The sequence below is a fragment of the Gracilinanus agilis genome, chromosome 2 (assembly GCF_016433145.1).
Source record: "Gracilinanus agilis isolate LMUSP501 chromosome 2, AgileGrace, whole genome shotgun sequence".
NCBI lineage: Eukaryota > Metazoa > Chordata > Mammalia > Didelphimorphia > Didelphidae > Gracilinanus > Gracilinanus agilis.
In genome coordinates this window covers 347,574,863-347,595,737 of record NC_058131.1, presented here as the reverse complement: position 1 = coordinate 347,595,737, position 20,875 = coordinate 347,574,863, and the positions used below count along the sequence as shown (strand labels likewise).

At 45.5% G+C, this 20,875-nt stretch overlaps 2 protein-coding genes across 2 annotated transcripts in view; one reads left to right on the top strand and one right to left on the bottom strand.

Moving 5' to 3' along the window:
* MMP24 (matrix metallopeptidase 24) overlaps positions 1 to 13,367 on the top strand; it is a 56,564-nt gene extending 43,197 nt beyond the window's left edge. The window contains exons 5-9 of the mRNA XM_044659805.1: positions 5,597 to 5,758; positions 8,100 to 8,311; positions 8,707 to 8,845; positions 11,025 to 11,291; positions 13,030 to 13,367. Of these exons, the coding sequence (XP_044515740.1) occupies positions 5,597 to 5,758; positions 8,100 to 8,311; positions 8,707 to 8,845; positions 11,025 to 11,291; positions 13,030 to 13,367 (1,118 nt within the window). The remainder of the gene's footprint in view (positions 1 to 5,596; positions 5,759 to 8,099; positions 8,312 to 8,706; positions 8,846 to 11,024; positions 11,292 to 13,029) is intronic.
* A 5,323-nt stretch (positions 13,368 to 18,690) lies between these two features.
* On the bottom strand, positions 18,691 to 19,762 carry MMP24OS (MMP24 opposite strand). The gene is made up of 2 exons (XM_044661587.1): positions 19,686 to 19,762; positions 18,691 to 19,528 (listed from the first exon to the last, which is right to left on the bottom strand). The coding sequence occupies exon 2, from the start codon at positions 19,524 to 19,526 to the stop codon at positions 19,341 to 19,343; it is 186 nt and encodes a 61-aa protein (XP_044517522.1). The 5' UTR covers positions 19,527 to 19,528; positions 19,686 to 19,762; the 3' UTR covers positions 18,691 to 19,340.
* Positions 19,763 to 20,875: the final 1,113 nt, after the last annotated feature.

The window sequence follows — 20,875 nt, the reverse complement described above, 5'->3', positions numbered from 1 at the left end:
TTTTTGCATTGTTTGTTAGTTTTTCAGGATCTGGGTGGGCCTCACCACCTAGAATTTCAGATGGGCTATCCTTAAGGAGGTCAAACTTTGTAATCAATGCAGATTATGTAAGAGAATACTAGAAACTCAGCAACATGTCTGATAATGGGTACAAAAAATTTAGCATGTACTCAGACTTCAACCTGGTTGCTACAATTAGAAGGCTCATTGTCCTTGGTAACCTTATAGACAGCTAATCTCCTCACTACTAATGAGAACCCCAGAATATTCTTGAGAATTCAATAAGTAAACTGTACTAACATGGAAACATTATCTAGGCAAAACTCTTGCTCAAATCACCAGAATGTGTGACATTGATCCATAAAGATTGTAGTACAGTGAGTTTAAAAGATATTACTGTGTCCAATACTCATTATCACCTGGCTATGTGGTATGAAAAGCCTTCCAAACTGAGATAAGGAGGGAAAGAAATCAAGGCCAGGAGGGGACAGGATGAAGTCACATCTTCGTTGCCCTGCTTGTCACTGGAGCTATCCCAGAAATGCTTTCAGTGAGCCTGCAGAAGATAACTCATATCCTAATACTTTTATTCAATTACAAAAGGCATTTCATTTTTTCTTTTTCCTTTTTTAAATTCCATTTTGTTTTATTTTCAGCTCTGAATTCTCTCCCTCCTACCTCTCCTCCTCCGTCCTTTCTCATTGAGAAAGCAAGAAAAACAAAACTTGTTATAAGCATATCTACTCAGGCAAAACAAATTCCTTCACTGGACATGTCCAAAAGAAAAATGCTTTAATTTATACTCTAAAGCCATCAGCTCTCTATCAGGAAGTGGGTGTCATGTTTCATAATGCATTTATGGTTGGTCATAACCTTGCCCAGAATTCTTAAGTCTTTCAAAGCCTTTAGCCTTTAAATTTTTGTTATCAGTGTATACAATTCTTCTGCTTATTTCACTGTGCATCAGTTCATACAAATCTTTCCAAATTTCTCTGAAATCGCCCCCTTAATCACTTCTTACAGCTCGATAGTATTCCAACACATTTCTATACCATAACCTGTTCAGCCCTGTGGATAGGCACTCCCAAAAGATTCTAATTCTTTGCCACCACAGAACTAGAAAAGCATTTTATCCACCTTTTCACAGTTTGCAGAACATTAAATGAAAGAATAATTACAAGATAGTGACTTGTCCCAGGACTCTTTCTTTGTGGAGTTCTTAGGAAAAGATGGAAAAAAAAAAGCCACTGGTACTCATAATAACTGACTTGCTAATTAATAACAGCATTTAACAAACATTAGCTCTTTTGAAAGCGAAAATGACCTGTGAGATAGATACCACAGGTACCATTTTACAAATGAGTAAACTCAGGCTGATTTGCCTGTAGTCCTACAGCTAGGAAGTGGTTGAGAGGGAGGAGACAGAGCAGTCGATGGAACAGGTCAAGGATAAAGGGCAAAGTCACTTTATCCTGATTTCCCAGCCTTTGATGCTCTTTTGACCTAGAACTGATACTAAGACAGAAGATAACAGTTTGAAAAAAAAAAGATAAAGAGTTGGATATTTTGATCATGTGGGGCAGCTAGGTGGTACAGTGAGTGCATAAAGGGCTGGATACGGAGTGAGGAACTCACTGGTCTCAAACACTTACTAGCCATGTGACCGTGGGCAAGTCACTTACCCCTGTTTGCCTCAGTTTCCTCATCTGTAAAATTATCTGAGAAGGAAATGAAGAACAACTCCAGTATCCTTTTCAAGAAAACTCCAAATGGGGTTATGAAGACATGACTGAAAACAATTCAACAACGACAATAACACCTTAATCGTAGATTCTGCGTAAACTTCAGATTTAGAATTAGAAGGTTCCCTAGAAGTCATCTAGTCTAACTCCTTCATTTTATAAGTGGGAAAGTTGGAATTCAGGAAAGTCAACGACTTGCCCAAAGCCATGTAGGTCATAAGAAGCAAAAGAATGGATTTGAACCCAGGGCCTTGACTCTAAATCCTCTCACTGCAACCCACTGCTGCCCCAAAGATCCCAGCTGTGATGGAATAGAAGGTGCCACTGGGTTGGCAGGGCCAAAGCTCCTGTTCATTCTTTGTTTCCGTGAACAGCATTGGCTGGCTCAAGTTGGGGCAGGAGAGGGAGAGAAGAGAGAAAACTATTATGTGCAGGATCTGTAGATATCCCTGGAATACTTCAGTCTTGGATCTATCAGGGAATAAATGATATTGGTAGGAAATGCTTTTTGGCAAATTAATAACATAATTCCATGGTACATGGAGTCAGTGAACCCATCACTGGTGCTGACTACCTGGGTGAGGTTGGACAAATCATTGTACCTGTTCCTCATCTGTAAAACGGGGGAAAGTGGGGAGGCAGCTGGGTAGCACAGTGGATGGAGAGCCACATCTGGAGTTGGGAAGTCCTGGGTTTAAATCTAGCCTCAGATACTTCCTAGTCATGTGACCATGGGTAATTCACTTAACCCCCCCCCCCCCCCATTGCCTGGCCCTTACTACTCTTGTTCCTTAGAACGAATACTCAGCATTGATTCTAAGACAGAAAGAGAGAGTTTTCCCAAAAAAATTACCAAAAGGTTTGGCAGTGATGCCATCGATGTATAGCAAATTTGGTGGCAACTACAATCCTTTTTTCCCTGCCCAGTAACATTTTATTGTATTTTTCTCTAATTACACGTAGAAACAATTTTTAACATTTATTTTCTGACAATTTGCCATCCAAATTCTCTCCTTCCCTCCTTCTCCTCCCCCTCTCTGGGAAGGCAAGAACTGCAATATAGGTTATGTATGTCAGCTGCATTCTTTATAGCTCCTCAGCTCCTCTCAGCTATTTGTTCATCCTCCTGGCTATTTGCAACACCATTCCAAAGATATTCCAGGAAAACCCTTTGTATCTTGACTGCTTACCTCATTCCTACGCTGCTTGTGGTCCCTCAACATGCCCCAAATACCCATAGCTCCATTTTCACAAAGTGTTTTCAACACTATTAGATAACCGATCCCTGGAAGGTAGAAAATATTGAATGGTCTGTTATCACTCCCCAGGAATACATATCCCAAGAAAAACAAAAAATGTTGCACTTTTTGCACCTGTTTTATGTCAAAGAACCAAATACAGTGAACAGAAAATTGTTCATGGATTGGATCTCAATTTAGAAGTGTTTTGCATGGAAGAAAAGGCCCCTCATAGAAGATCTTGATAATGATATTTATTTTCAGAGATCATTTCAAAGATAATTTTCATTCAGTCTTACACGAAAGTTTAAATTGTGATTTTTTAATATCATCTGTTCTGTTGGCAAAATAAACCATAGAATAGAGCAGCTTTCCTACCTTTACATTTCAGTGTCCTGTTTTTTTGAAACCTTAGAGACAATAACCCTTGAAAATGTATATAATAATCATTTTATCTTAAATATAAAAATATATCAAAATAATAACTTAAGGAAATGAAATCAAGAGGAAATTATGTTTTATCAGTATTTATTCCCAAGAATACAAAGTTTAAATGCTTAGTTTGCTAATTTATATAACAAACTTCTAACAATATTTTCATATTAAAAGTTGCACTTACCACTGGGTGTTTTAGGATTTTTTTTTTAATTAAAATTTACTTATTTATAAAATTCCCAGATAACTCCCTCTCTCCTTCCCTTCTCTCTCCGCACCAGGAAAGGCATTATTTGTCAAAAAAGAGATGTCTGTATAAAACTAGGTCTTACTTGTTTCTGATTATCAGTTTTTTCTCCAGAAGTGGACATACAATAAGCCATTCTTCAACATTTCTATTGCTCTATATAAAGTTCTGTTGGTTCTGCTTGTTTCACTCTTCATAATTTCAAAGTCTTTCTGTGTTTTGTTTTATTTTTCAAATTAACCTGCTCATCCTTTCTTATGAAGCAGTAGTATTCCATCAACATTCACATGCCACAACTTGTTCAGCCATTCCCCAGTTTCCAGTTCTTTGCCACTACAAAGAGAGCTGCCATAGATATTTTAGAACATAGAGGTTCTTTTCCTTTTTCCCTGGTCACCTTAAGAATAAAATAATAAACAGTAGTGTTTTTGCACTTTTGTTAATGACAATTTAAACACACACAAACACAAAAAGTACAATATTAAAATATACATATATAAATTAAAATATATGTGTCTATACACAAACTAGCCAGCCTCTAGCAGAACATTTATGTAACAGAAAGCACTGTCCTGCACAATATGATGAGCTAGCTTGCATATGCATTGTTTTTTTAAATAAATGCTCGCTCTTTCTTTCTTAGAATCAATATGTAAATTGGTTCCAAGGCAGAAGAGCAGTAAAGGTTAGGCAATGGGGGTTAAATGACTTGCCCAGGGTCACACAGCTAGGAAGTGTCTGAGGCCAGATTTGAACCCAAGACCTCCTATCTTTAGGCCTGGCTTTCAAGCCACTGAGCCAAGTAGCAGCCCCATCCCTACACATACATTTTGATGGCCTCTATTAGCCTACACCTTCTTTAGATAGGAGAACTTTGAATTTTAAGTTTACTACTGCACTTAAAACATTAGTAATTATGATATACTTACAAAAACAAATTTAAAGAAATAGTGCCTTATTTTGTGAATTGTTAAGAATTTAGAGGGGTAGTTAGGTGGGTCAGTGGATCAAGAGCCAGGTCTAGAGATGGGAGGTCCTGGGTTCAAATCTGCTCTGAGATGTTTTCTACCTAGGTGACCCTGGCCAAGTGACCCCAATTGCCTAGCCCTTACTGCTCTTCTGTCTTGGAACCAATACATATGATTGATTCTAAGACAGATGGTAAGGGTATTTTTAAAAAAAAGACTATGTGCAGGTAGAGATCTGGGCAAAAGGAATTTCCTCATTGGGGTGTTCCCAATGGAATCAACAAAATTACAGGTAAAAATAAAGATCATCAGAAATATAGGAAGTGCCGTGAAACCAAATGAGGGAGAAACTACTTCCAAGTGGGGACATCAAGAAAGGTTCAAGAAGAAGGGAGTAACTGAGCTTGGCCTTGAAGGATGGGTAGGAAGTTAATTGGCTGAGACAGTAGTGGGAAGATGAGGGGATGAGAAGAGAAATGTTCAATTTTCAGGATGAGCATTTGCGCCATGGAGATTGGCAAACACTACAAATCAAGCCTTGATTTGTTGTTTTTTTGATTGCCCAGACCCTAGAAAATTATGATAGAGAAATGTCAGGAGTGTGGATTAAACTTAAAAGTGTGTCATGAGTCCATTTTTTCTTCCTAAGAGCTAGTTTAAAATTTTTACCAGCACACCATTACATTATCCCCATTTGTATGATAAAACAATAAAAACCTTTTGTGCCCTTTGATGCCCACATTTGGGTGGGTTGAAGTGTTTTCTCTGAGGTAGCTTCATCTATCTTTTCTACCCCTGGGCTGGTCTGAACACTAAGCCAGGCCTTAGGTATTGGAGTCTGAATAAGTCACAGAACTTGAGCAGATGACAGAGGCTGAGCTAGGTTGCTGAATGCCTGGCATCTGTCCTTGGCTTTTCCTGGAGGGTGGGTGGGCAACTGACCAGTGCTATCATCTGTCCCTGCAGGGAATGATCTCTTCCTGGTGGCTGTGCATGAGCTGGGCCATGCATTGGGACTGGAGCATTCTAATGACCCCAGTGCCATCATGGCCCCCTTCTACCAGTATATGGAGACACACAGCTTCAAGCTGCCCCAAGATGACCTGCAAGGAATCCAGAAGATCTACGGTGAGTAAAGAGGAGCTTGAGGTGGAAAAAGCTCTCCCCAGCACAGGAAGATTGGTAAGCAGCCTTATTTATGTGGCCCCAAGGTCAACCGGGAACCATGGAGAAAATCTCAGAGATGGATTCCAGCTCAACATAAGGAAAAAACTCCTAACAAACAAGAGCTGTCCCAAAGTAGGAGAAGCTGCCTGAAGAGGCAGTGAGTTCCCCACCATTTTAAGTAGGTCTTTAGGTAGAGGCCGGATAATTCCTTGTTGTCAAGGGCATTCCTGTTCAGGGAGAAGTTCGAGTGGATGCCCCCTGAGGTTCCACTCATTTCCAAACATCTCTGAGTCTAAGGTACCAGGGACCCTGGGGATGGGGTGGGAGGGAGACACATAGGGACCTGAATTTATACCTGATTATCTCCAGAAAAGAAAACTGTTAGTGCCCAGTGCTGGTTTGGACTGAGTGGACTTTTTTTTTTTTAAACCCTTACCTTCCATCTTGGAGTCAATACTGTGTATTGGCTCCAAGGCAGAAGAGTGGTAAGGTCTAGGCAATGAGGGTTAAGTGACTTGCCCAGGGTCACACAGCTGGGAAGTGTCTGGGGCCAGATTTGAACCTAGGACCTCCCGTTTCTATGCCTGGCTCTCAATCCACTGAGCTACCCAGCTGCCCCCAGAGTAGACTTTCTTAAAGTACTGATGCTTTCACCTGTGGAAAGTCAGCCAGCATTTATAGAATCTCCCTTTGTGCCTGGTGAAGTAGAAAAAGCCCTGGTCCTAGAGTTGAGACCATAGGTCTGGTCCTGCCACTTATAAGAAATGTGACCATGAGCAAGTCATTTCTTTAAAAAAAAAAAAAAAAGGAAGTCTTAGCAATACCTTTTTTCCTTTTATAATGTCAACATTTTCAAACAACCACCCTTCCAGAAGTGTAATTAAACAAAATTAACTGACCCATTGGCCTGGCAGAACAAACATATGTCTGACAATGAATTCCCTGTCCTTCACCTGTGTAGAGATTAAAATTAATGTCTGATAGCTAAGTATTATATTTTATAAAGTTTTTATTAATAACTAAAGTAAGACAACTATCTAACCCAGCCCATTCCCGAGAGCAAAAGAGGAAGAGAGAGGCAGAGCCTCGGAACCTATATAAACATGACCAAAGGGACAAGCATTCTAGGTAATCAGAAAGGAATTTTGGGTAATGTAGTTTTAGGGGTTCAAAATATTTCTAACTATACACCTGTAGTCCCCAACCTATCTGTCAAGTGGAAGGAGTTATGCTTCATCATTAGTCTTCTGAAGTTGTAGTTTATCACTATGTTAATCAGCGTTTAGACGTTCTTTTAAATATTTATTTATTTGTTTGTTTTAAGAATATTTTTCCATGTTTCCATGATTCATTTTCTTTCTCTCTCCTCTTCCCTTCCTCTTCCTCCCAGAGTCAACAAGAATTTCCACTGGGTTGTACAAATGTTGTCACTTGATACCTATTTATATAAGTTATTCATTTTTGCTATAGAGCCATCTTTTAAAGCCTAAACCCTAAATTCTATGCTCATATAAACAAGTGATGTCATATGTTTTTCTTTTGCATTTCTGCTCCCATAGTTCTTTGTCTCAGTGTGCTTGCATTCTTTCCCACAAGTGCTTCAGGAGTGTCCTGGCTTGTTGTATTGCTACTAGTAGTAAAGTCCATTACATTGGATTGTTCTGCTTTCTGTGTATAAAGTTCTTCTGGCTCTGTTCATTTCACTCTGCATCAGTTCCTGGAGGTCGTTCAAGTTCACATGGAATTCCTCCAGTTTATTATTCCTTTGAGCACAATAGTATTCCATCACCAACATATACCACAATTTTTTCAGCCATTCCCCAATCAAAGGGCATCCCCTCATTTTCCAATTTTTTGTCAACACAAAGAGCATGGCTATGAATATTTTTGTATGAATATTTTTCCTTATTATCTCTTTGGGGTATAAACGTAGCAGTGGTATTGCTGGATCAAAGGGTAGCCATTCTTTTAAAGTCCTTTGCTCATAATTCATTTGGATGTCTTTTGATGGTATTTTCCTTCTCATTTTTGTTCCACTATTTCTCTGCACATCTATTTGCTTCTCTGGGTTGTGGTAAGAATCAGATGATATAATGGGTAGAAATCCACTGTGAAGCAAGAACTATTGTCCCCATTTTCCAAAGGATGTCACAAATTCCAACCAAAATTCTTCCCCAAAGTAACAGAGCTAACTCGTGGCAGACTCAAGTCTAGAACTTGGGCAACCCGGCTCCCATTTAAGGGGCTCCTAGAGTTTCCATTCATTTAAAGAGCTTGTGTCTCAATTTCATCCTCTCTCCAGGACCTCCTGCTGAACCCCTGGAGCCCACCCGACCCCTCCCCACACTCCCTGCCCGCAGGATCCACTCCCCAGAGAGGAAGCATGAGCGACAGCCCAGGCCCCCAAGGCCACCGCTGGGAGACCGGCCATCCACCCCGGGTACAAAGCCCAACATCTGTGATGGCAACTTCAACACAGTGGCTCTCTTCCGAGGCGAGATGTTTGTGTTCAAGGTATGCCTAGCTGGGATTATTAACCTGTGCCCTTTACAGATCCCCAGCCAGGGAGGTGGTAAGGGGGTTTGGGCAGGGAGAAAGTCAGAGTCAGAAGCTCTGATTGGTTCTAGTCTTGGCTTGGCTGCTAACTTGGTGTATAAACTTTGACAGGACGCTTCTGTTCTCTGGACTGCAGTCTCCTCATCTGTAAAATGGGGAGAATAGTTCCAGTCCTGCTTCCCTCCTAGGAGGTATAACGCTCTGCACAGATGCATCTGACAGATTGTTGTTAAGATGGGGTCCTCTGAGGTGATGAAGGTTTCCCCTACCTATTCCATGAAGCTTCTGGAGGTTGGGGGTCAAGGTTGTGGCTGGCATGGGCTCTCTCCTCCAGAATCCACCTTTCTTCTCAGGACCGCTGGTTTTGGCGTCTGCGGAACAATCGGGTTCAAGAGGGCTATCCCATGCAGATCGAGCAGTTCTGGAAGGGATTACCAGCTCGCATTGATGCTGCCTATGAGAGGTCTGATGGGCGATTTGTCTTCTTCAAAGGTATTTGGGATGTCCCTCCCGCCCCCATCAGCCTTATGGGAATAGACCCTGACACTTAACTGTGAATAAGCCAATTATTCACATATATAGTATCTCCCCTTGTGCCAACTCCAGTATACACCGATGTGGAGCTGACAATCAGGGCGAGACAAAGAAAGGGCAGACCTGTGTCCTGCCCTCAGGGAGTGCATGTATGTGGAGGGGCAACAAGATTAGGACACGTGTATCTCTCAGAGGATAAGAAAAGATATAATAAGATATATGCTAGTGTCAGAAAGAGTCCAAGTCAAAATAATTCTGAGATCAACTTTATGGTTCCAAAAGGTGGGAGAGATTGCTGTGGACGAGATATAATAATTAATAATATTTCATCATAAACTAAAATGATGGTCATCATCTTTTTCAATGGATTATGATAATTACTAACCTTATGTGGTGCTTTAAAGTTTTACAGAGTGCTTTGTATACATTGCCTGATGTGATCACAAGCAGGACCTTGAAATATGGGTAGGATCTGAAGAAAGGGGTAGGGAACAAGAAGAGGCAGGAATCACAGCAAAGGATGGAGGCCAGATTCGGCTTGATGGCATATTCAGAGTGTAGGAAGGACTGAAATGGAGGGTTTGAGTCAGGGGGAATGGGAGGCGAAGCTGGAAAAGTAGGGTGGGATCAGATAATGGAGGGTCTAAAATGTCAGACTGATGCATAGGGACTTTATCAAATAAAGACAATGGGGAGCCATTGAAAGTTTCTGAGTAAGAGAGGGACATGTGCCAAAGAAAAATGACCAACAGTCTGTGTATGAGGATGGGAAGAAGAAGCCGGTTAATAGTTCTGATGAGAAGTGATGAGGATGGAGCTACACGGGTGAAGAAGAACTGATAAATCTGAAAGAAAGAAGAAAATGACTGATTGGTGAGGGATTAGGCAAAAGTAAGACAAACATACATTGGAGATTTTCCGGGAAAATTGATTTCAAGAAAAGAAGTGGAGGGGGCAGCTGGGTGGCTCAGTGGATTGAGAGTCAGGCCTAGAGACGGGAGGTCCTGGGTTCAAATCCGGCCTCAGACACTTCCCAACTGTGTGACCCTGGGCAAGTCACTTGACCCCCATTGCCTAGCCCTTACCACTCTTTGCCTTGGAGCCAATTCACAGTATTAACTCCAAGATGGAAGGTGTAAGGGTTTAGAAAAGAAAGGAAAAGAAGCAGAGCACCTCATGTACTGTGGAAAGAGAGCTTAGCATCAGGAGACCTAGGTTTCAGTCTCAGCTCTACCACTTCCTAGCTTGCATGTCCCTGGCAAAATTCCTTCCTTGAGTCTGTTTCTGCATCTCTGAAATGGGTTTGTGATAAGGAAAGCTCATTTTTAGTCCTTAAAATACTCTCTTGTGGGGACTATTTTCATGATTATTACTGCCATTGAGACTTTGCAGGAGGAATACATTTCAGTGGGCTTGTTTTTTGGGTGAGAAAATGTGTAAATGAATTAAGACAGATGAAAGAGGCCAAGCTGATTGTGAGGCTGGAGCCTGGGTGACTGAGAAGACATCATGGTGTGGCAGCCTAGAAAGAGGGAGACTGGGGGGTGGGGCAGTCTAGAGGGAAGGTGAGGAGTTTGGTTTTTGGATGCATTGAATTTCAGGGGCTGGTGGGGACACCCAGGCGGAGATAGGAGCCTGGAGCTTTGAGAGGGAGGATGGGGCTGATGACAGGTTTAAGGATCAAGAACAGAGGTGGCAGGTGAAGCTGCAGGAGGGGATGACTTTGCATGGGGTGAGAAAGAACTATGGGCTGAGCTGGAGGGGAGGCCCAGGCTTGGGGCCTGTTTGTTGAATTAATAATTGCGATGAATGAATTCATGCTTGAGGTTTAGCCAATAGAAGCCAGTTACAAGGTGATACATTATGATTTTCCAAGTATATCTAACCCTTTGCTCTGTGAGGGCAGACCTTGGGCACATCTCTTGACTTGCCCTTCCCTCCAGTGCCCTACGTAGGACTCTGCTCCTAGGGGGAGGGTATCACTGACTTCCTGAGTTCCAAAGGCCTGGGGATTAGATTGTCCAGGGCCTGGGGTATCAAAGAGGCTCAGGGGCCCTTCATATCTGGAGTCAGAACTTAGAGAGGAAGATGTCAGGCTGGCAGAGCTAGTCCCTGACACTGGTTCCTCCATTCACAGGTGACAAATACTGGGTCTTCAAGGAAGTGACCGTGGAGCCTGGATACCCTCACAGCCTGGGGGAGCTGGGAACCTGCCTGCCCCGGGAGGGTATAGACACAGCCCTGCGCTGGGAGCCAGTGGGCAAGACCTACTTCTTCAAAGGGGAATGGTACTGGCGCTACAATGAGGAGAGACGGGCGACTGATCCTGGATACCCCAAACCTATCACTGTGTGGAAGGGCATCCCCCAATCCCCCCAGGGGGCCTTCATCAGCAAAGAAGGCTGTAAGTGTCCTGAGCTGGGTCTGTAGTCATGTGCAGGGCCTCTCCTGGGCTCCAGGTGGGGTTGATGGGATGGGGGTAATGGGAGAAAAGTATTCTGCTCCTGCCCTGGGAAGCTCAGTGTAACTCAGGAAACAGGAAACAATTCCCTAGGCATCCCAGGGTTCACAACCAGAAGGAACCTTAGAGATCATCTCATTTTATAAAAAAGGAAATAAGTCTAAAGAAGATGATGGGACTTTGACCGGTTAGATGGGCAGAACATCCTTTGACCATCTAAGGCTCTTTCCGTTCCCACTCCCATCTTTATCTGCTGTAAGATTAAAATTAATTTCCAATAACTCCAAGTATTATATTTTATAAGATTTATTAATAATCACTTGAAACAGAAGAAATAAAAGGACAAAAGTAAAAGCCTGAGTAAAGAAGTTTTCCCAGCTGCATTCACAGGAAAAGAGAGAGAGGTGGGGTCACACACAAACTTTATCTCCAAAACATAAGGACATAACATGAGAACGAAAGTGGGATGCTGGGATTTAGAGTCCTGTGGGGCAGATTTTAATTATACACCACTGAAGTCTATCCTTTAAGACCAGCTCCAGTATCATCTCCTTCAGGAAGCCTTCCTGGACCAACTTTTCCTGTTCCTGCCTCCTAAGCCTACAGTGGTCTCCCTTCTCTGAGCTCCCACAAATGCAGACACACACAGGGAAATAGAACTATCTGGTTCTAGTGCTGTCAGTCAGTTAGCTTTTGTGGAGTTGTTTGGGGAAGCCTGAGACCACTGAAGGAGGCCTCTCTGGGTGATGCCCTTTGGGACTTTAAGGGGTAAAGTGTGGTGGCTGGGGAGAGGCTCCTTTGGTGAAAGCTCAGGAGAATTTTCACTTTGAATCCACAAGGAATAGTTGCTTGGGAACCATGAGATCCAGATAGTAGTCCTGGTTTAGCCATTTAATCTAGAGATGTATTACTGTGGGTAACTCCTCTTTTCTTTCTAGGCTTTAGAGATAGAGAGAGAAAGAGGAAGAGAGAGACAGAGAGATAGAGACAGAGACAGAGACAGAGAGAGACCAAAAGGCCTCGAGGTTCTTTTGTAGCTTTTAATGTTCTGGCCTGCTTCCCAGGGACTATTCCAAGCTGTACCTCTGGGTAACTGGAGGATCTCAGGACTGACTAATGGGGAGAAGAAAACTGAGGTGGGGGAAAGCACCAAAGGGCTCAGGAGAGGCTGGACCCTCAAGGCAAACTTTCCCACCTGAGGCCACTGACCCTAGGCTGCGATCACGGGTTAAGGGGAACGTTTGGTGAGGGCAATGACCCCAAGAACAGAGAGGTAACATCAGAGTTGGGACGCAAGTAGGGGACCAAAGACTAAGGAAGATGACTGAATTCAGAGGAACCTCAGGCTTAAGGTCAGGGACACCAGAACTGAGGGCAGAAGACCCTTGAAAAGATAATCACTCTGGAGATGGAGGACCCTAATGAGGCAGGGGAGGACTTTTAAGCAGAGGGTAAAGACAGTGACCCCAGGCTGGGGATGGTAAGCTGGGGAGGAAGGAAAGGACCTTGGAATGAAGGGGAACTTCAAGCTGAGAACAGTGAGAGCCATCTCAGGCTGAGGGAAGCTGACCCTGGGCAGGAGGAAGTGATTCCAAAGCCAAGGGTATAATGTGGGCTGGAGGCAGAGACCTCAGAGCAAAGGGTGATTCTGTGCCCTCTGGGTCTGATTCTGGTTCCTCAGATTACACCTATTTCTACAAGGGCCGGGACTACTGGAAGTTTGATAACCAGAAGCTGAGTGTGGAACCCGGTTACCCCCGATCCATCCTAAGAGACTGGATGGGCTGTAACCAGAAGGAGGTGGAGAGGAGGAAGGAGCGGCGACGGCCCCAGGATGACGTGGACATCATGGTCACCATCGATGATGTGCCTGGTACAGTGAATGCCGTGGCCGTCATCATCCCCTGTACCTTATCCCTTTGCATCCTTGTCCTTGTCTACACCATCTTCCAATTTAAGAACAAGGGGGCACAGCAGCAGGTTACCTACTACAAACGGCCTGTCCAGGAGTGGGTATGACCAGCACGTCCTTGCCCCGCCAGCCGGGGCATCCTTGCCAGGGCCTGAGAGAGGGCAGGGACCTCCTGGGACCCAGAGGAACAGGGAGATGCTGCGAGGGTCCAAGCCAAGAGCCACAAGCAATGGGTTTACGACTCTAGCCTAAAGCTTGGCCCTTGGAATCCACCTGGTGAGAGAGGAGTGGGAACAATCAGCCAGAGCTGATCCCCAAGCACCTATCCCTACTTGGACCCAAAGCTCCCTTTTTAAAATGCCTTTGATCCAAAGGGAAGGGCAAAAGATAACCTTTGCTGGGGAGAGCTTTGTTGTGGGGGGAGGTCTCTGTTCTTCCTGCCTCATAGCTCTCCCTTATTCCCAGGGGCTGGAACCCCAATTATTAGGGGCCTCTCCTGGGATTCCCAAAGGCCCTCTGAGCACAGTTCACCTGGGAGAAACCAGCATTTGCTTCCTGACAGCTGCCTGGGCCTGTCATTCTTCTTCCCAGGGACCTGACTCCAGGTATCCCTGAGGTGGAAGGGGCCCCCATGATCTTAGGGTGAGGATTATGGCCTGGAGCAGGATCAGCGGCCTCCTCCTTTCTGCTCCACAGCTGGGCACAGTTTGACTACCGACTCCCAACACCTGCTGGTCAGATGTTTGTAACTGATCATGGATCATGGAGCCCAAGTGGCTATGGAGGCAAGGCTATCTGCGGGCAAGGAAGGTGTTTTTGTGACCACCCACCCAGACCCGAGCAGATTCCTCAGAAAACTGAAGTCTCCCCTGGGGCCAGTGAGAGGCAGGGGCCTCTTGTGCTCAGGGGGAGCCTGTGGTCCAGCCTCATCGCTGCTGGACTTTGCTCTCATGTCACAAATATTTAAATGTCCCGTTACTACTGTTTTAATCCCCATTTGTCAGAAACGATTCCCTGAGGACTCGGGAAGCTGTCTGTTCATCTCACTCCAGTGTACACCAGTATATGAGCCTCTTCTCTGGGGCCCTGAGGCCAAAGCCCCAACAAGAGGTGGGAGGCCAGGGAGTATCTTGGTGGCCCTAGGAGAACAGAGAGGGATCAAGAGAGGGGATGAGCTTCTTTGGGGGCCCAGGAACCTCTGGATAACAATCATAAGGTAGCCCCAGCTCACTTCTCAGTAAGAACTTAGGACCTTTGGAGAGATGTTGAAGACCAAGGCCTGCCTTGGATGGTTGGATGGAGGTCAGATTCCCAAGGAATGTGGAAGCCCCAGAATTGATTTTCTGAGCCCATATCCCCAGCCCCATGGTTGTACCCTTCCCACTTCTACTTCTAGTTCCTTCCTGTGTGGTCCCATCCCTAACTCAGGCCCCAACCCTATTTTCTTCTCACCTCCTTTCCATTGCCAGAGGGGGCAACTAGCATAGTATTGGAAGAAAGCCTAGGTTTGAATCCTGACTGCTACTTTTTTGCTGTATGACTTAGGTAAGGCCCCTTCTCATCTCAGCCTCCTGTTTCCTCAGCTGTAAAATGAAAGGGTTGGTTGTGACAACCTCTAAGGTCCCTTCCAGCATTAAATCTATAAGCCTGTGACCCTCCTCCCACTCCCATCCTGATCACCATCTTTTTCCCATTCCTCAGCAGATCCACTTTCTGTCTTTAGCCATGTACCATGCCTAGAGTGGGAGGGGAACACATAGAGAGCTACTGCACTGCCATTCCCCAGCTATTCCAGTAATTCTTATGTTGCAGGGCCTTTGTCCCCTAGCCATCCCACTAATCTCCCTATTGAAGAGCTTCACTCCATTCCCTGCCCAGCCATCCATCCCCAAGGGACTGCCTGAAACCATAGGCTTCTTTGAAGCTAGTCAGGTTGGGTCTAAGGTTGATAGAAGTCTATTAAGCCAAAAGGCCTGAGGGACTTTCTGCTTCCTGTCTGAGGCCTCATTTGGGTGTCTCAGCCTGTTTTCATTCTGCTTCCTTCTCCTCTCTCTTAAGAAGGGTATGCTATACCTCTGAACCTCTGCTTTCAGACCAAGATGCCCAGTTTGGCATCAACGAACCCATGAAAAGCTGGATTTGTAAAACAGCTAGACTTGTAGACAAGTTCTCACTTGGTAAAAAGAGATTTCTCAGATGCAACATTTGATGCATTTAAAACAAGATTCTGGAAATTCAAGTTATATATTTCTTTTCCAGACACAAAAGAATCGAGGATCAGAGCTGGAACTCAGAGGCCATGTTCAATTTTCTCATGGAAAACCAAGGTTCAGCAAAGTAGGGCAGATCCCAATGTCCAGTGCAAAATACAAGGTTTATTAGGATTTCCATTTTCCTGGGTGGTTTTTTCAGCTGGTCTCAGTGACCTCTGCCCACCTACTCATACCTCTTCTTTGAATTTACTTTTCCTGGGCTGGACATCCTGTCCATCTCCTAGAGCCCCTCCCTCATGGTCTCTCCATAGTGTCCTCCATTGGTAGATATGAAATCTGGACTCTTTAGATAGCCTGGATTAGGTCTCTCCAGGGCAATAAGGTTCCTTTCTCTCCATTACAAACTATTTGTAGCCATCCTTGGGGTATTTCTCCACCAAGACTAAGTGAATCAGTGAATTTTAGCCTCCCTTGGGGCAATCCAATGCAAATCCCAGGGGCGGGGGCTTGTTTCCATTTCTCCAGGCACCGATCTGCCATCTGCCGAGAGCTGTAACTTGGTTTCCTGACACCCGGGGCAAATTTAATTAAGCAAGGTGGAGAGGAGTGATACAGGCTGGTCCCAGGATAAACACACTGACCTGTGCAGGGCTGCTCATAAGGTGGCTTACTTGCTTTCCAGACTTTAACTGGCCCATGACCCCACTCTCCTGGGGCCTGACTTCTTTCCCAACAAGCGTACAGGTGAGTGAATTACTTCAAGGCATAGGCATGAAGATTTTCTGACTACTATGAGGATGAGATACTATTCCCTTTCACTCTCTTCCCTTTCCCCTCCTCCCATCAATTTATTGGTACAAAGCCATGGCTGCCCTAGGTATTGATCTCTGGAGACTTAGGAGCCTAGAGAGAATGGTACTGCCCTACCCTAACATCCAAGTCTTCAATGTGAAATCTTTGTAGAAATTTGCTGGGGGGTGAGGGCAGAGCCAAAACAGTTCCTCCTTCCTTAACAATAATCTGCTATAATCTCCTTTCCTAGTGGCCAGGAGACTGTCCTCAAGCTTGCTCTATTTCAGCATTTTTGTCCCTGATTTGAACAAAATTAAGAGTAACGAATACCCCACCAGAGCTGTGGACACAAAGCCAGGGAAAAAATAGCTAAAACATTGATTGAGGAATCCTGGCAAGTTAGAAAGATTGGGTGAAATCTACAAGAATTAAATTTAATGGCAAATGCAAAATCCTCCACTTGGTTAAAAAAACATTTCAATTTACAAGCATAGAAAAGGGAATGGGTATGGGTAAACTAGTTTGCAAAAAAAACCAAACATATATATATATATGTATGTATGTATGTATGTCTAGGAGTTTTATTGAACTGCAAGCTCAAGGAATCAATAGCATGTCATTGTAAATGACACTTAAGAGAAACTTATGGTCCCATTGGTCAGACCACATGTGGGGGATCCTGTGTTGTTCTGGACCCCATATTTTAAGAATGTCAATAAGCTGGAGAGTTGCAAGTGGAGGGCATATAGGACAAAGAAGGAACTGGAATGATGGTCATGTGATAGGGAGATTTTTCTTTTTTTTTGGGGGGGGGGAGGTGCTAAGGATATTGAGCCTGGAACAGAAGACTTAGAAGGCAAGATTATTGCCTTCAAGTATATGAAGAGCAGTCTTGTGGAAGAGGGTTTAGACTCATTCCACTTGGCTCCCAGAGCAGAACTTAGAGCCCTGGATGTTACAGGGACACAGATTTCAGCTCAATCTAAAAACTTTAATAGTCACAGCTGCTCAAATGATGGATTGAGCCGACTTGGTAGGTAGTGTATTTCTTGACACAGAGTTCCAGCAAAGGTTGGATGACTCCTTGTTAGGGATGTCACAGAGGAGATCCCAGTATCAAACAAGGCTAGGCCAGGTGCTCTCTCAAGTCCATTCCAGCTCTAAGTTTCTATATCACCAGTACTTTGCTAACTCTATAAAGATCTTTATGAAAAGGGTCACCCAGAAGCCTCTTGGGCTGGGAAGTGAAGGCAGGACACAGGAGTCTTCTGAGGCCCTGCCAGGCCAACTAAATGGAGCATCCACTGGACTGTTTACCTTAATGTTTCCTTCCCGAGTTTGTGGATCTTCTTCCTTTGTGGTCTCATCTTAAACTTTAGAGTCTTGTTTATGATGCTTGAAGGGGAACATGGTTTCCTGCTAGTGCCCTACGCTGAGACCCAGGCCTCTGCCCTGGCTTGGGAGTTCTCCCAAACGAATTTCCCAAGTTGCCAATACTCTTTCCTTGTGCACATCCTCAGTTCTTGCCAAGGGCCAGCTCCCTGGGGTGGGGTCATCTGGCATCAGAGATGTAATCTTTGTGTCGATACAGTATTTTATACTTTTCAAGGCACTTTATTAGGTGACATCTAATTAGCCTATTTGAAACTCACATGGGCCCTGTTAAATTGGCTGGGCAAATAGCATTTCCCTCTTTTGACAGAGGAGATAACAAGGCCCAGAAAGAGGATGTGACTTGGCAAGGTCACACAAGTTAGTGGTGGACTATAATTGAGTGCTCTTTCTGCCACACTGTGCCCCAAATCTTGATGACTGCTGAGCAAGGCCTGGCTCAGAGGGGGACTTGGCTACCTTCCACCACTTCTGACCAATAGCGATGCGGAGAATGAAGCCACACCACTGTGCCCCATTCCTCACAACTTATCCTTGCCTGGGTCCTCTTGTCATTACTCCCTCCTGGTATCACTCATGGCCCAAACCTTGTGAGGGCCTTGAGGAGTCTAGCTCAGCCTTTCCTCCATTCATCTCATCTTGGTTCCTGTGGTTCATCTTCTTCCCTCTTCCTCTCTGAAGCCTGGATCCATACTGGGATCCTGGGTCTCTGCTCTGACCTCCTGAAAACCTTTAATCCTGTGTGGTCCCCTCTGGGATCCTCCTGAGCCCCAAAGATATTGGGGTATAGCTGAGGAAGGGAACAGAGGAAGAGGCCCTGAGGGCAGAGGAAAGGCAGGCCTCACTGGAGTGGGGGGCAGAGTTTGAGTTGGCCCCCTTCCTCCCTCACACCCCCACCATAATCTATGTGTCTCCTGTCCTGGCCAAGGCTGAGGCCTCCATACTGGTGCCCTAGAATCTGGGCTCCCATCACCCTGGACGGCATCGCAGCATTTCAGTGTCCGTCACATTTTAAAACTGATCAGCCTTTGTATAATGTTTTTTAAACCATTTCTAAATAAAATGAAAATATACAGACTGTCACTTTTCTGGAGAGGAGGACAAGAGACTTGACCCTGTAGGGCCCAAATGATACAGTATCCTTGGAAAATGAATGCTGATTGGGGAGGAACAGAGGAGTTGGGGAGATTGGAGTAATGCTTTTGGAGCCCCATGGACAACTGAAGACCAGAGAAATTTACCATCCTATGGGAGGGTGAGAAAGGTGGTGCTTCACACTAAGAAAACAATAACCTGAGAAGCTGGGGGTGGGTGGGGGTGTCAGTGTGTACGGGGGAGAGGGTAAGTGGAGGACCTCTGCACCTTTGTTGGTGGGGATTAGTGTCTAGAGGAGAGGCTGGCCAATCCAGGAGAACTAAATTTCCAGGGACTAAAGGGCTCTAAGGATTACGAGTAAATGTGCAGGCAAGGCGACAACAGGGATGTCAGGCTGGGGAGACAGGAGGACAGAGGGAAGTAGTGGCAAATCGCCCCGCCCCGCCCCACCCCCCATTACCAAGCGAAGAGGCACAGAAGAAAGTGTGGGGGCGGGGAAGGGGAGAGATGCCCGCGGCTAGGGAGAGGCAGCAGCTGCCCTCCGTCACCACGACGTTCCGCGAGTCCGGACGCTGCTCTGAGGCCTTGCTAGTACCAGGACGTGCAGACGATGACGAAGCGCACGTCGTCCAGGGGCCCCCACACCTCGGGGTCAGGGCGGGGCCTGGGGGCTCCCTCGCCACCCCCGGGGACGGCGGGCTGGGGCTGCTCCGTGGCCTGGTCGGCCGGGCCTGGGCTATCGCCATCACCCGCGCCGCTCAGCTGCGATCCCATGGCTGTGGGGAAGTAAAGGGCAGCTCAGGGCGGGCGCGGCACCCAGCGTCCCCCTGCTTCCTCCGCCCAACTATCGGTCCGCAGGACTCTCTAATTCTTTCTCCCACGCCCCCACCCCCTCTGCCCCTCTGCCCCTCGCTCCACTCCCCAGCTCCCCACCTCCGGCCAAGGTGATTCAGCCAGAAACACAGATCTTCCAGCAGCCGCTAACTGCGCCGGCGTGGTTCGACTCTTAGGGGTCTGGTCATTACATCCGGACGCGTCCCTCACAGCCAATCGTTGACGAGAATCTGCAGACCCCCCACCAATGGAAGGTAGAATTGGGCGTGACGTGACACGGCGCTCCACCTCGGCCAGAATCGGATCAGGAAATGAGTGCGCCTGCGTTCCTCAGCGGATGCCTGTTAAAGGGCTAATTCACGCTGGGACACCCCTGTCCCAAAGCGGCTCTTGCCTCCAGATCTCCAGGAAAGGCTGACCAGCGCAACTCCAAGAGGATTCCTTGGGGTTCTTTTCTGTGCCTACACAGCCCTCCCGCGCTCCCCGATGGACACCTTTTATCCAAGGGGACTGGGAGGCTTCCAACCTGCCCGCACCCCCAAAAAGTCCCTCAGGCTGTGTTCTTTAGTAAGATTTAAAACTCCAGCTCTCTTTTCGTGCCTTTGAACTCACTTTTTATTTGGACTCAAGTTTAAAATCGGTTGGACCTTGGGGCAACTAGGTAGTGCGGTGGATAGATGCTTCCTAATTGTGTGACCCTGGGCAAGTCATTTAACCCCAAATGCCCAATCATTATGTCCATTCTAAGACAGAAAGTATGGGTTTTAAAAAAAATCAGTTGAAAGTAAGGAAAGAAACCACAGCAGATCCACTACCCAAACTCTCCTGGGAGGGAGAAGCTAAGAGTTACAAAGATTAGGGCTGAAGCATCTTTAGAGTCCAACCATCCTGCCTATCTTTTTTTATAGAAGGGCAAATTGGGGCAACAGAGAAAAAAAGACTTATCAAGTTCATGAAATTAAATGGCCAAATTGGGACTAAAACTAGTCTCTAGACCCCCCAGTATCCTTTCCATCACTTAGATTGGGAGGGAGAATCCAAAGGCAAATGAGGAGAAAATGTCATTGGCTCTAACACAATGTTTTCCAAAACCAAGGTTAGAAACCTTAATGAAGTTAGGAGAGGGAGATTTTAAGTTCAGATCTGAAAAGGATGACCTCATACAGGAATCAAACTGAGGAGTTCTGGTGAGGGACTTCAGGGTCAAGAGATCAAGGTACTTGTGGAAATCACCTTTGTGGAATCCTGACTCAAAACTTCCTTCTAGCCCACCCCCAAAAAGATGCTGG